The sequence below is a fragment of the Taudactylus pleione genome, unplaced genomic scaffold, assembly GCF_031769625.1.
Source record: "Taudactylus pleione unplaced genomic scaffold, aTauple2 ptg000374l, whole genome shotgun sequence".
Taxonomy (NCBI): domain Eukaryota; kingdom Metazoa; phylum Chordata; class Amphibia; order Anura; family Myobatrachidae; genus Taudactylus; species Taudactylus pleione.
This window is the reverse complement of record NW_028284775.1, coordinates 5,725,252-5,740,869: the sequence shown is the minus strand read 5'-3', so window position 1 is coordinate 5,740,869 and position 15,618 is coordinate 5,725,252. Positions and strand designations below refer to the sequence as shown.

Here is a 15,618-nt window from a genome sequence, read left to right as displayed (position 1 = left end):
CCATGTGTAGCCCAGGTGCATAAACTACTGTTCTATCTCCTGGTGGAACCCAGGCGCATATACTACTGTTCTCTCTCCTGATGCAGCCCAGGCGCATATACTACTGTTCTCTTCTGGTGTAGCCCAGGCACATATACTACTGTTCTCTCCTGGTGTAACCCAGGCGCATATACTACTGTTCTCTCCATGCGTAGCCCAGGCGCATATACTACTGTTCTCTCCTGGTGTAACCCATGGGCATATACTACTGTTCTCTCCATGTGTTGCCCAGGCGCATATACTACTGTTCTCTCTCCTGGTGTAACCCAGGCGCATATACTACTGTTCTCTCTCCTGGTGTAACCCATGGGCATATACTACTTTTCTCTCCATGTGTAGCCCAGGCACATATACTACTGTTCTCTCCTGGTGTAACCCATGGACATATACTACTGTTCTCTCCATGTGTAGCCCAGGCGCATATACTACTGGTGTAACCCAGGCGCATATACTACTGTTCTCTCTCCTGGTGTAGCCCAGGTGCATATACTACTGTTCTCTCCTGGTGTAACCCATGGGCATATACTACTGTTCTCTCCATGTCTAGCCCAGGTGCATAAACTACTGTTCTCTCTCCTGGTGGAACCCAGGCGCATATACTACTGTTCTCTCTCCTGATGCAGCCCAGGCGCATATACTACTGTTCTCTTCTGGTGTTGCCCAGGCACATATACTACTGTTCTCTCCTGGTGTAACCCAGGCGCATATACTACTGTTCTCTCCATGCGTAGCCCAGGCGCATATACTACTGTTCTCTCCTGGTGTAACCCATGGGCATATACTACTGTTCTCTCCATGTGTAGCCCAGGCGCATATACTACTGTTCTCTCTCCTGGTGTAACCCAGACGCATATACTACTGTTCTCTCCATGTGTATCCCAGGCGCATATACTACTGGTGTAACCCAGGCGCATATACTACTGTTCTCTCTCCTGATGCAGCCCAGGCGCATATACTACTGTTCTCTTCTGGTGTTGCCCAGGCACATATACTACTGTTCTCTCCTGGTGTAACCCAGGCGCATATACTACTGTTCTCTCCATGCGTAGCCCAGGCGCATATACTACTGTTCTCTCTCCTGGTGTAACCCAGGCGCATATACTACTGTTCTCTCTCCTGGTGTAACCCATGGGCATATACTACTTTTCTCTCCATGTGTAGCCCAGGCACATATACTACTGTTCTCTCCTGGTGTAACCCATGGACATATACTACTGTTCTCTCCATGTGTATCCCAGGCGCATATACTACTGGTGTAACCCAGGCGCATATACTACTGTTCTCTCTCCTCGTGTAGCCCAGGTGCATATACTACTGTTCTCTCCTGGTGTAGCCCAGGCGCATATACTACTGTTTTCTCCTGGTGTAACCCATGGACATATACTACTGTTCTCTCCTGGTGTAGCCCAGGTGCCTATACTACTGTTCTCTCCTGGTGTAGCCCAGGCGCATATACTACTGTTCTCTCTCCTGGTGTAACCCAGGCGCATATACTACTGTTCTCTCTCCTGGTGGAACCCAGGCGCATATACTACTGTTCTCTCTCCTGGTGCAGCCCAGGCGCATATACTACTGTTCTCTTCTGGTGTAACCCATGGGCATAAACTACTGTTCTCTCTCCTGGTGGAACCCAGGCGCATATACTACTGTTCTCTTCTGGTGTAGCCCAGGCACATATACTACTGTTCTCTTCTGGTGTAACCCATGGGCATATACTACTGTTCCCTCCATGTGTAGCTCAGGCGCATATACTACTGTTCTCTCTCCTGGTGTAACCCAGGCACATATACTAGTGTTCTCTCCTGGTGTAACCCAGGCGCATATACTACTGTTCTCTCCTGGTGTAACCCATGGGCATATACTACTGTTCTCTCCATGTGTAGCCCAGGCGCATATACTACTGTTCTCTCTCCTGGTGTAACCCAAGCACATATACTACTGTTCTCTCTCCTGGTGTAACCAATGGGCATATACTACTTTTCTCTCCATGTGTAGCCCAGGCACATATACTACTGTTCTCTCCTGGTGTAACCCATGGACATATACTACTGTTCTCTCCATGTGTAGCCCAGGCGCATATACTATGGTGCAACCCAGGCGCATATACTACTGTTCTCTCTCCTGGTGTAACCCAGGCGCATATACTACTGTTCTCTCTCCTGGTGGAACCCAGGCGCATATACTACTGTTCTCTCTCCTGGTGCAGCCCAGGCGCATATACTACTGTTCTCTTCTGGTGTAACCCATGGGCATAAACTACTGTTCTCTCTCCTGGTGGAACCCAGGCGCATATACTACTGTTCTCTTCTGTTGTAGCCCAGGCACATATACTACTGTTCTCTTCTGGTGTAACCCATGGGCATATACTACTGTTCCCTCCATGTGTAGCTCAGGCGCATATACTACTGTTCTCTCTCCTGGTGTAACCCTGGCACATATACTAGTGTTCTCTCCTGGTGTAACCCAGGCGCATATACTACTGTTCTCTCCTGGTGTAACCCATGGGCATATACTACTGTTCTCTCCATGTGTAGCCCAGGCGCATATACTACTGTTCTCTCTCCAGGTGTAACCCAAGCGCATATACTACTGTTCTCTCTCCTGGTGTAACCAATGGGCATATACTACTTTTCTCTCCATGTGTAGCCCAGGCACATATACTACTGTTCTCTCTTGGTGTAACCCATGGACATATACTACTGTTCTCTCCATGTGTAGCCCAGGCGCATATACTACTGGTGCATCCCAGGCGCATATACTACTGTTCTCTCTCCTCGTGTAGCCCAGGTGCATATACTACTGTTCTCTCCTGGTGTAGCCCAGGCGCATATACTACTGTTTTCTCCTGGTGTAACCCATGGACATATACTACTGTTCTCTCCTGGTGTAGCCCAGGTACCTATACTACTGTTCTCTCCTGGTGTAGCCCAGGCGCATATACTACTGTTCTCTCTCCTGGTGTAACCCAGGCGCATATACTACTGTTCTCTCTCCTGGTGTAGCCCAGGTGCATATACTACTGTTTTCTCTCCTGGTGTAACCCAGGCACATATACTACTGTTCTCTCCTGGTGTAACCCAGGCGCATATACTTCTGTTCTCTCCTGGTGTAACCCATGGGCATATACTACTGTTCTCTCCATGTGTAGCCCAGGTGCATAAACTACTGTTCTCTCTCCTGGTGGAACCCAGGCGCATATACTACTGTTCTCTCTCCTGGTGCAGCCCAGGCACATATACTACTGTTCTCTTCTGGTGTAACCCATGGGCATAAACTACTGTTCTCTCTCCTGGTGGAACCCAGGCGCATATACTACTGTTCTCTTCTGGTGTAGCCCAGGCACATATACTACTGTTCTCTTCTGGTGTAACCCATGGGCATATACTACTGTTCCCTCCATGTGTAGCTCAGGCGCATATACTACTGTTCTCTCTCCTGGTGTAACCCAGGCACATATACTAGTGTTCTCTCCTGGTGTAACCCAGGCGCATATACTACTGTTCTCTCCTGGTGTAACCCATGGGCATATACTACTGTTCTCTCCATGTGTAGCCCAGGTGCATAAACTACTGTTCTCTCTCCTGGTGGAACCCAGGCGCATATACTACTGTTCTCTCTCCTGATGCAGCCCAGGCGCATATACTACTGTTCTCTTCTGGTGTAGCCCAGGCACATATACTACTGTTCTCTCCTGGTGTAACCCAGGCGCATATACTACTGTTCTCTCCATGCGTAGCCCAGGCGCATATACTACTGTTCTCTCCTGGTGTAACCCATGGGCATATACTACTGTTCTCTCCATGTGTTGCCCAGGCGCATATACTACTGTTCTCTCTCCTGGTGTAACCCAGGCGCATATACTACTGTTCTCTCTCCTGGTGTAACCCATGGACATATACTACTTTTCTCTCCATGTGTAGCCCAGGCACATATACTACTGTTCTCTCCTGGTGTAACCCATGGACATATACTACTGTTCTCTCCATGTGTAGCCCAGGCGCATATACTACTGGTGTAACCCAGGCGCATATACTACTGTTCTCTCTCCTGGTGTAGCCCAGGTGCATATACTACTGTTCTCTCCTGGTGTAACCCATGGGCATATACTACTGTTCTCTCCATGTCTAGCCCAGGTGCATAAACTACTGTTCTCTCTCCTGGTGGAACCCAGGCGCATATACTACTGTTCTCTCTCCTGATGCAGCCCAGGCGCATATACTACTGTTCTCTTCTGGTGTTGCCCAGGCACATATACTACTGTTCTCTCCTGGTGTAACCCAGGCGCATATACTACTGTTCTCTCCATGCGTAGCCCAGGCGCATATACTACTGTTCTCTCCTGGTGTAACCCATGGGCATATACTACTGTTCTCTCCATGTGTAGCCCAGGCGCATATACTACTGTTCTCTCTCCTGGTGTAACCCAGACGCATATACTACTGTTCTTTCCATGTGTATCCCAGGCGCATATACTACTGGTGTAACCCAGGCGCATATACTACTGTTCTCTCTCCTGATGCAGCCCAGGCGCATATACTACTGTTCTCTTCTGGTGTTGCCCAGGCACATATACTACTGTTCTCTCCTGGTGTAACCCAGGCGCATATACTACTGTTCTCTCCATGCGTAGCCCAGGCGCATATACTACTGTTCTCTCCTGGTGTAACCCATGGGCATATACTACTTTTCTCTCCATGTGTAGCCCAGGCACATATACTACTGTTCTCTCCTGGTGTAACCCATGGACATATACTACTGTTCTCTCCATGTGTATCCCAGGCGCATATACTACTGGTGTAACCCAGGTGCATATACTACTGTTCTCTCTCCTCGTGTAGCCCAGGTACATATACTACTGTTCTCTCCTGGTGTAGCCCAGGCGCATATACTACTGTTTTCTCCTGGTGTAACCCATGGACATATACTACTGTTCTCTCCTGGTGTAGCCCAGGTGCCTATACTACTGTTCTCTCCTGGTGTAGCCCAGGCGCATATACTACTGTTCTCTCTCCTGGTGTAACCCAGGCGCATATACTACTGTTCTCTCTCCTGGTGTAACCCAGGCACATATACTACCATTCTCTCCTGGTGTAGCCCAGTCACATATACTACTGTTCTCTCCTGATGTAACCCATGGTCATATACTACTTTTCTCCTGGTGTTACCCAGGCTCATATACTACTGCTCTCTCCTGGTGTAATCCAGATGCATACACAGGACCGGATTAAGTGCTGTGTGGGCCTTGGGGACACTAAATTGTGGAGGGTCCATCAATAAATTGACACTGCCCCAAGGAGTAACTAGTATGCCCCTTACCTTGGCTCCAGACACTCCACTGACTGTCAAGGTTGTGGCATACTACATCATATCTGCTACACTGCTGGGAATAGACTCCAGGAGCATAGCAGACATGATCTAGTACACTGCCAGGAGCAAATGCAGGATTTTGAGTGGGGGGTTAGAGAGAGAGAGAGAAGGACTGAGGGGGGAGAGGGAGAGGGAAGTGAGAGAGTGGTGAGTGAGACAGAGGGAGGGAGAGAGAGGAGAGGACAGAGACAGAAGGGGTGAAGGGAAGGGGTGAGAGAGGGTGGGAGATGGAGAAGTCATGAGGGAGATTGAGAGGAAGGGGGAAGAGAAAGGGAGGGAGAGAGGGAAGGGACACACACAGTTACACACTACTACCTGTTATGGCATCAGGCTTCTGCTTGGGGCAGGCAATACATTGCATTAGGCTCTGCCCCCTACCCATACACCAGCGAATCGCGGCGTTATATCAGCAAGGGGCGGGGCTTCCATCATCAGCCATGGCCCATCAGTAACTGCTGCCTGTCACTGCTGCTGCCGGGAACCGGTCAGAGACTGTCCAGAGTGGCCCTGAATGTTGCAGTAATGTGGGGGCCCCGATGTGTAATTCGTCCCTGTGCATACACTACTTATACTTTACAGTATTACTATATTGTTTGCAGCTTGAAGTAGGAAGCAGAAAATTTAATTTTTTAAATTGTGACGTAAAGCTGCACTAATGTGGTCACCATCTTAGGTTTCCAAAGCCACACTCCTGACCCATATAATCATCTTTTAAAGTAAATCTAAATGTAGATAGTATTTATTTGCCTTATGACGCAAGGTACTATGGGCCTAAATCATTATGAATTGCTATTGCAATTACGCACGCAGACCCACTGTGAAAATATTCTAATGTTTGCAATCGCAATGCCGTCGTAGCCCAAAAGAAAGATGCCCACTTCCCCTTACATATGTAATACTTTGCAAGTCTGCAAAACCACCGTTAACATCGAGTACCATTGGAGCCTAACGCTCAATTACAACAGTTCTGACCTTCCTAACCTCATCGCATGCAGTGAAAGCTCAAGCTGCGTATGCCATCGCAGTGGCTAATTCATGCACACCCCTGTAATGGCGTTCAAACGCACTCTCACCTGCGCTTCTCCGACCCTCCCTCCGTCAACACCCCCAAACGGTCACTTCCTATCAATCACTCTGCGATGGGTCTGTGTGGTCACTGCAATCGCATTGGAGCCTACGAGCACTGCGATGCTTGCGCAGTACGCAACAATCGGCCGTCTGTGTGCATAATCGCAGTTGCGATGCGTAATGAATCAGACCCTATAACACAGATGCTGGTACAGCAGCAGAGGATAACAGGAGCATAGAGGACCTATTTCCTTTCCCTGTGTGCTCTTCAATAGGAGAGCCCACTATGTAAATTACAGGAATATTTCACACATTTCACATAGACGATCTACCAGTGTGTATGGAGTGAAAGATTAATTGGCCAATGTCCTCACAACAGATATATCTTTAGATGGCAGTGATGGTTGGTCAGTGTGTATGAACAACCACCATCTGCAGATACATCTTTCAGTGTGTACCCAGCTTTATTTTAATAGCAAAATATCATCCAAATTTTGCTATTGGAAGCATTGTTCTTTTAAATATTGGGCATAAATATGCCAGGAAGTGGTGGCTGCTTAGTAAATAACCCCTTTTGTCTTTTAAAGAACCTGGGGGGTCATTTCAGTAAGAAAGACCTAGACATGCAGAAACTCAATACTAGCCTCAACCTTGCCCCCTCCAGTTGTTGCCCCTTGTTAATTTTGCGTGAAGAACATGCTTCCTAAAGGCCGGTACACACTAGACGATGTTTACTGTGTATGACCTCGTTAGCGACGGGACCTGTATGCCGCTGTCGACGTGCGGGAATGTGCATCGTCAGCGACATAGCATGTACACACTAGACAATGTGCCAGATATGTCGCTCTGATCCGCCGGATAGGACGACATATCGTCTAGTGAGTACCCAGCTTAAGCGCTAGGGGATTACCAACTGAAATGCAGGGAATAGCCCAATATACTGTCTACTTCTTTAGAACTTGAACAATTTTACTGTCCATTTATGTCCAATGATTTCAGGATTTGTTTTAACAAATGGAAAAATACAAAAAAGTTGTATTCATTATGAACACATGGTGGTGCTATTATTATACATTAGGAGCCAATTAAGAATTTATCAATATTATTATCAGAATTTATTAATTTTTATTTTTATTTACTTATTTGTGCCTATACATTTATTTTTTAGCCAAGACTGTTCAAATATAAATATATAATAAAATAAAAAGAATATATATTTACATAGCTTGCATTATAGTTATATTAAAAATATATAAATGCATAGAATAATTATGGCAATTTAAAACATTAATACCGAAACAAACTTATACAGTTCAATAAACAGCAATTTATTGTTAAAATGGTTATTTGAACAGAAGGTTATTTGTTTGGAATGATATGGTATAGAAAACAGGACCTATATATTTCAGATCACATTTTTTGAACATGACCTCTCAATGTTCGAAGTATTTGCCCTGTGAAGTTTCCGTCCACTTTTGCAGCAGAAATATTTCTTCCAGATATACAAAAATGTAGATTGGAATTTTTCAATGCGAAATGCGTAGACAATAGGGTTCATGGCAGAATTTCCGTGTGTCAAGAAGATGGCGATATACGTGATGATCATTGGCGTTTCGCACTCCCGACAGAACAAAGTGATGCAATTCAGTGTGTGCAGAGGTAACCAGCTTAAAGCAAATAATAAAAGGATTAAAGCCAAGGACTTTGCAATTTTCAGCTCTTTTCCATAGTATTTTTGTGGGTCCTTCGAGCTGGATGATACCTTTTTATTAAGCTGTCTTTGAATTAGATTGAATACTTCCAAATAAATAACCAGCATGAGGAAAAGTGGAGGAAGCACCCAGACAAAGAAATTAAAATAGACCATATATTCCATACTGATTACGGTTTCAAACTCACAAGTTATAATTATTTCACCATAACTGGAGTTATGTTGTTTTCTCAAGTTGTCTATGTTGTTCCAACCAAACATAGGAACCAAACCGACAATGAAAGAGAGGACCCAGCATCCTGTGATTGCAATCACGGCTCTCCTGGCTGTGACAACGCTTCTGTAGCTGTAAGGCAAAACGTAGACAAATCAGTAAAGCAACATACTAGAAGAATATGGCAGTAGCATGTCAACTAATAAATGAGACATCATGGAATGACAAAACAGGAAGAAATATAGTAAATGTTTTATTTCATCAACAAAGCTGTGACTCTACCATGGTGCAATTAGTGCAATAGTAGCTAAGAGTCCGCTGGAGCAGGTCTGATCATCTACTGTCTTTCTTCATTTACCAAGTACCTGAGAATCAATTAGCCAAGAGATGGTCAGAATGGACTATTAGACATGGGAATTCTCAGGGCCAGGTAAACAAACAGAGGATTATTAGAAATGACTCTTAGCAACTTATATATACTAAGTAAATTAAGCATATTTGTCTAAATAGCTTTCCTAGTGAAACATAATAGTGTTAAAGGATAAAGCCATTTGGCTAATAGGGTTACCTAACAGCTATCATTTTAATTGCAGCCAGTTACATTCAAGCAACATTTGTATCTAAATCAGTGAGAAAAAAAACAGTAAAAATGCTTTCAGCACTATATTATATGAAGAAGGCATTAACCACTAGAAAAGGCATTAACCCAGTGGTTCCCAAACTTTCTCAGTTTGAGGCACCCTTAGGCTCTCCATCATTTTTTCAAGGCACCCCTAATCCAAAATAATTACCAAGCAGTCCCATTTATTAAGTAGTTGGGTTAAAATAAGGTAAAAAGGAGTCAGGGAACCACTGCATAGGATTGCATAGGACTGCTCCTTAATGCATAGGATTAATCACTTGAACTAGGTTTAACTCACGTACTTTGGTGCATATTTACTAAAGTGAGAGTTTTTAGAAGTGGAGGTGTTGCCCCTAGCAACTAATCAAATTCTAGCTATTATCTTCTAGAAGGTGTTAGTGAAATGTTAAATAGAATCTGATTGGTTGCTATGGGCAACATCTCCTCTTCTAAAAACTCTCACTTTAGGAACTATACCACTTTGAGTGCGTTTCATGTACACAAAGTATGTTTTGTCTGTGCTACATTCATCAGATAGTATACAGGACACACAGTTCCTATGCCATGTAAGATTTCACGACTAATGTTCCTGAAATTAATTCCTTCTCACCCCATACCTGAGGATTTTTTTTTCATAAAAAGAAATACTCTACATACAAATTGTAGATACATCTTAAAGAACAAATGTGAGAAAGACAAAGAGGCTTTCTTATAGAACCGTTAGCTCTGATGACTGATGTTATTATTATTAGCATTGTTATTTATTTGTAACGTGTCACAGTGCTGCCGCTGTTTCCCCATGTATTTACAGAAACATCTGTGGCCCATGGATAACAATAGATAACACTGAACCCTTCCAAGCACATTACAATGGTGACTGCTGCTATAACAATCGCTCACAGAGCAACATCCCATACTGTACGTATCACACGCAATTGGCTCTGCTCTCATTTCGCTCAGTGGACATCGTCAGACTGGCTTCCTCTGTGTATCATTGCCCATCTGTCAGTACAGCGAAGCACTGTCACCTGAGGAGATTCAGCTTACCAATGTCCAAACACATTTATACCCAAAAATGATTTTTAAATCAAAACAGAAATATCAGGACAATGCACAATTAGGGACTCAGAGATGATTTACTGATTTCCTAGTTATTTTTAAGAAACAATTCCCACAAATATATAAATAACAGTTCATACGATATCAGTCATTACTGATGGCCAAGTTGGCATGATGGTCTGTCTCTCTGTAATCATTTGTGGCATTATGGTTTATGCGGTGATATTATGATAGGTAATACACACATAAAGATTTTCTGTCCAACCATCCAACTAGTTGATTGGTTGGAATGAAAATCTGGTAAGGTATGAAAGCAAATGACAATCAGCAATTTGCTCCCAAACACCGGAAAATGGACAAAAACTGTTGTTTGAACAAATTATTTAGATCAAACATTTAGCAAACTTGACTGACCGACCATTTTCATCTGTTTTCTGGCATTTAGGAGCAAATTGCTGATCATCAGTTACTGCCATACGTTACCAGATTTTCATTCCAACCAATCAACTAGTTGGATGGTTGGACTGAAGTGCTTTACGTGTGTACCCAGCCTTACACAAAGCACAGCCACACCCACTTAGGGACCCATTTATCATTAAATATTTGCGGCTTATTCACAGAAAACACTAGTTTTTGAGGGATAACAGCAAATATTTAATATCCCCAGAATGTATTATGGAGGGATCGCAGCATATAACTCTAATATCTGCTGCGTTCACTCTCCTAACCATTTCCGCCAGCAGCAGCAACCCATAGGTTTCTATCGGGCCGTGCTTAAAGTGGTCCTAGAGAAGTGGTGGAACTCACCGCCCCCCCCCCCCTCGGTGCAATGTCAAGAAATAGACAGTGCACGTTGAAAAAAGGAGCGTGGTCTCAAAAGCAAGGGGCATGGTCACATAATAGTATTCCTGATACAAATTACACCACACAGTAGCACATTCTTGATTCACATTACACCACATAGTAGTGTCTCTTATTCATGTATGACACACATCTGTGCCCCTTTTACACAATGCCCACATTTGTGCCCCTTATACAATGCCCACATTAGTAATCCCCCTGTAATAGTGCCCCCAATAGTAGTGCCCCTAGTAATGTCCCCTGAGTAATGCCCCCAATAGTAATGTCCCCTGAGTAATGCCCAAAGTAGTAGTGCCCCCTGAGTAATGCCCCCAGTAGTAGTGCCCCTAGTAATGTCCCCTGAGTAATGCCCCCTGAGTAATGTCCCCAGTAGTAGTGCCCTCTGAATAGTGCCCCCTGCAGTTGTGCCCCCTGTAGTAATGTCCCCTATTGTGAAGCCGCTTACACAAAAAAAAGAAAAGCTAATACTTACCTTAAGCCCCGCTCCCCCGTCCGCTGCCGTCTAGTCCAACTGGTCCACCTGGCTGCTTCTCAGTCTGAACTATGGGAGAGACGTCATGACGCCTCTCCCATAGTGCACTGCACACAGCGGGACCCGGAAGCCGGAGCTCGTGAGTGAGCTCCAGCCTCCGGCTGCTGCTGCGGGGTGGGAGCCGGGTGCCCGCTGGTAACAAAATCTCCGCCCCTTTTTAATCCCTGCTATAGGGGAAGCGATGCGGTCAGATTCACCAAGTTCCGAAATGTGACTTGGTCCCCGCAGCTTAAGGGATTTGTTAAGGGATATTGTAGCTCGATTTAAATTCGATTTCAGTCGATTTTATCAATTCATACAATCGAACTATAGTAAATTTACCCCCTGGTCACAGATTCAACATCTAATATATGCCTAGACACCTGTCCAATTTTGCTGTAGATATCTAATCTGCATTTGTTGAAAAGATTGTGTCACTCTTCCAATCTTTTGCAGACCATGGGATAAAATGGGAGAATAATTGGAAAAACAAGTCTAATAAGTGCACAGACTTCAATATTGGTCTGGTTATCTGGTCTCCTGATTTTTCACCAGTTTTAAAAATCTTTTGACAAGACCAGACATACGTATTGGACGAAACTAGAGGTTGTGTGAGCGTACAAACTCTACCAATGTCTGACCCCCTGGTTGGTCGGAGGTTGGATTGGATGAGAATTGTACAAGTGTGAAACCCAGGTCAGAGTTGTACACTATTGCCCCCAAAGCTGCAGTGTGAAACCCAGGTCAGAGTTGTACGCTATTGCCCCCCGCATCTGTTGTGTGAAACCCAGGTCAGAGTTGTACACTATTGCCCCCGCAGCTGCTGTGTGAAAATATGCAAATGTCACAGCCACCTGGATATGTAGTGAGACACCCACCGATGTCTTTGCAAATCCAAGTATCTGCATAAAAAGACACAGCATCGGTCGCGGATCATTCGATGTTAACAGTCCTAAGTGAGTCTATGGTCATGCAGAATAGCCGCGGGAACTGTGACGCCGGAGCCATGATTACCGCATACGAGATCGCAGGATGTGACATGCCCCCGAAATGGTTGTGATACACGTGCATTTTTAGCTGACACTCCCCATTACCACCCCCAGATGATCCAATCACACTGCAAATAAATACTCGCTGCGAGCGACTACGTTAATGGAATTGGACACGTGTGCAGTGCGATGATAATCACTCATCTATGAAAACATCGGCATAATGTACAACTTTGATTCAGGCCCTTAATGCTGTCACAAGTGTAGAAAAGGGCTCCATTCAGTTATTCATACATCAGTGGTATTACCTTTCTGCTGGGAAGGCACATGGAAGCACATCTGAATCATTTCTACCACTTCAGCACGAACACAAAGCAGAGTACAGTACTCACATGAAGAGAGATAGAATCCATTATAGGGAAAAGGATTATGACCTAGCTGCTGTAATAAAAGGTCTCGCTGTGTGCCTTTAGAAAAGGCCTTTTGAAAAGAACAATTTTTTTATCTCCACATGCAAATAGCACTGAGGACAACATGAAAGTCGTAAGATCCAATTAATTACTATTTTTAACAATAAAAAAGCAGATATTATAGAATGTAGATAACCAGCTCATACTTGCCTACTTTTGAAAAAGCATTTCAGGGAGATTGTGACAGTAACGCCTATGAGCGCGGCGGTAAAGTGGACTGTACTGCTACATCTGAGAGGGGTGTCATAAACCTGACTTACATCCTAATGTAAATGAGCCCCAAAGCAGTTATTAAGATCTATCTGTTGATGAAAACACACAGATACTTTTCAGAAAATGTATGTAGCCATAGGGATCATTGGGCTCGATTCAGAACTGCTTGCTGAATGCATATGCTCGCATCCAGCGTATGCAAATCCGGCACACACCCAGCAAGGCAAGCGATCACACGGCAAGGCATAAGCACGCCCACTATGTCTTGGTGTGCGATCGCTTTGTGCATGCAGACGCCCACTAGCATGTCTTAAGATGCCCACTTGCGCACATCATCTCCAGGAAGTGTATGCAACCATCGGTACATCGGGGACCATCGGATGTGATCGCAGCGCTTGAGGCAGACCATACCCTACCGCAAGCACTGCGAGCACTTCAATGTAAAAACCAGCCAAGTGACGTATACTATGACGCTTCGGAAACGGTGTTAAGACACTCAGGCAGCCTGCATTTGCATCTCCACTCCCCCGTTTTAATGGCCAGCCCCTGTCACCACTCACAAACGGCTTCTCTTGTCACTCACTGTCTATGCTCAGCAAGCGAATGCTTCCCGATTTCTAGCACTGGGTAGCGCATACGCATGCGCACAATGTGAAAAATCGGCCAGCTACGAGCGAACGTATCCTAGCGAGTGGGTCTGAATCAGGTCCATTGTGCCTTATAAAAAATGCAAGAAAATTAGCCGCCACTGCTAATGACCCCATTTGAATGTACATACTATTGTATAATAGCTTCATAATGAGGGTAAGGTGCAATCAGGAAGATTACTAGGGGTAAATAAACTAAGGTGAGAGTTTTCAGAAGTGGAGTTGTTGCCCATAACAACCAATCAGATGCTACTTAACATTTAACTAGCACCTTCTAGAAGATAATAGCTAGAATCTGATTGGTTGCTATGGGCAACAACTCCACTTCTAAAAACTCTCACTTAATTTACCCCCTAGACTCTTCAGGGAGTCAGGGAGATTGTTACTATTTCAGGGAGTCTCCTTGACAATCAGGGAGAGTGGGCGAGTATGATCTAGCTGCATATCATCATTAGAGACAGAGCAAATGAAAAATATATCAACCCTAAACCCTGTCCTTAGATAATTTACTTCTGAATAAAAATCTTAATTTAAAGGTATGGTAAATGTATAACAACTCACAACATACCTCCCGATTTTGACGCGATAGTCCCAGTTTGAGGGGCCTGTTCTGCTATCCCGAACGGGACTACATTGTACTGTGAGAGAGAAGTTTGCTCTGCAGCGCATCTCCCAGAATCTCTGATTAAGTACATGTATGATGAAAGACTAAATATGCTTCATAACCGGACTAAGGGCCTGACTCACTACCGATTGCAAGTGCTACTACGGACGCATTTCGAGCGATTATTTGCAATCGTGCATGCATATATGCCACACCGCACATGCGCAGCGATCACACAGTGATTACGGATGCACAGAGCAACCCATCGCAGAGTGAGTGACAGGCTGTCAATGTTTGGGGGTGGTGATGGGGGAGTGGTCGGAGAAACACAGTGCTTGTCCATTTAAACACCGTTTCCTGGGCATGCATAAATTAGCCACTGAGATTGCATATGCAGCTTGAGAGCCCTCTGCGTGCGAGGAGACTTGCAGTGTCTGCGGCTGGTCAGACCTGCTGTAAATGCTGCGTGAGTGGCCAATGTGCGTTGACGGTACGCAGAAGACCGAGATTGGACAGATATTAAAAAGCACCTTGGGCATCTTTATGCCAGCTAAGAATATGCATATTTTAGCATCTGCGTTCCATATGGATTTGCAGCTGCGATCACAATTGCAATCCATACTGAGGGCCTGATTCATTAAGGATTGCAACTGCACAGTTGGCCGATTGTTGCGTATTGCGCATGTATCACAGTGAAAGAAGGCACCACTTTATCGCACTGCGATCACACAGACCACGTACAGCCATCGCAGAGTGATTGATAGGCAGTGAGCATTTGGGGGTGGTGACGGGGGGCATACTTACCGACTTTGCAGGACAGCATTCCAGGAGCAGCCGGAGAGGATCTGTTTCTTTCAACTTCGGGGGGTGGGGCCAGACAATAGCCTGCACTAGGCGCCGCCGTGATTCGTGTCATTTAGCCATACCCCTCCATATGAACCTGCGAACGTCTCGGAAAATCTCCCCCCATCCTGCCCACTTCACTAGGAAGTGGGTGGGATATTTGCCTACTCTTTAGAGGTTTGGGGGGTTACCTGAAAAATCGGGAGCCTCCCGCAACTCCCGGGACAGTAGGCAAGTATGGGGGAAGGTGGTTGGCGAAACGCAGATGTGCCTGTCCGTTTGAACGCTGTTGAATGTGTGTGCATAAATTAGCCACTGCTTTTGCATAAGCAGCTTGAGTACTTACTGAGTGCTACAAGGTTAGCAATTTCTAAGTAAGGTCAGGCTCTGCTGTAATGCT

At 45.0% G+C, this 15,618-nt stretch overlaps 1 protein-coding gene across 1 annotated transcript in view; it reads right to left on the bottom strand.

Moving 5' to 3' along the window:
• Positions 1-7,752: 7,752 nt before the first annotated feature.
• Positions 7,753-15,618, bottom strand: part of ADORA1 (adenosine A1 receptor) — a 114,403-nt gene continuing 106,537 nt past the window's right edge. Inside the window, exon 3 of the mRNA XM_088444926.1 lies at positions 7,753-8,531. Coding sequence (XP_088301052.1) covers positions 7,880-8,531 — 652 coding nt within the window. The 3' untranslated portion in view covers positions 7,753-7,879. The remainder of the gene's footprint in view (positions 8,532-15,618) is intronic.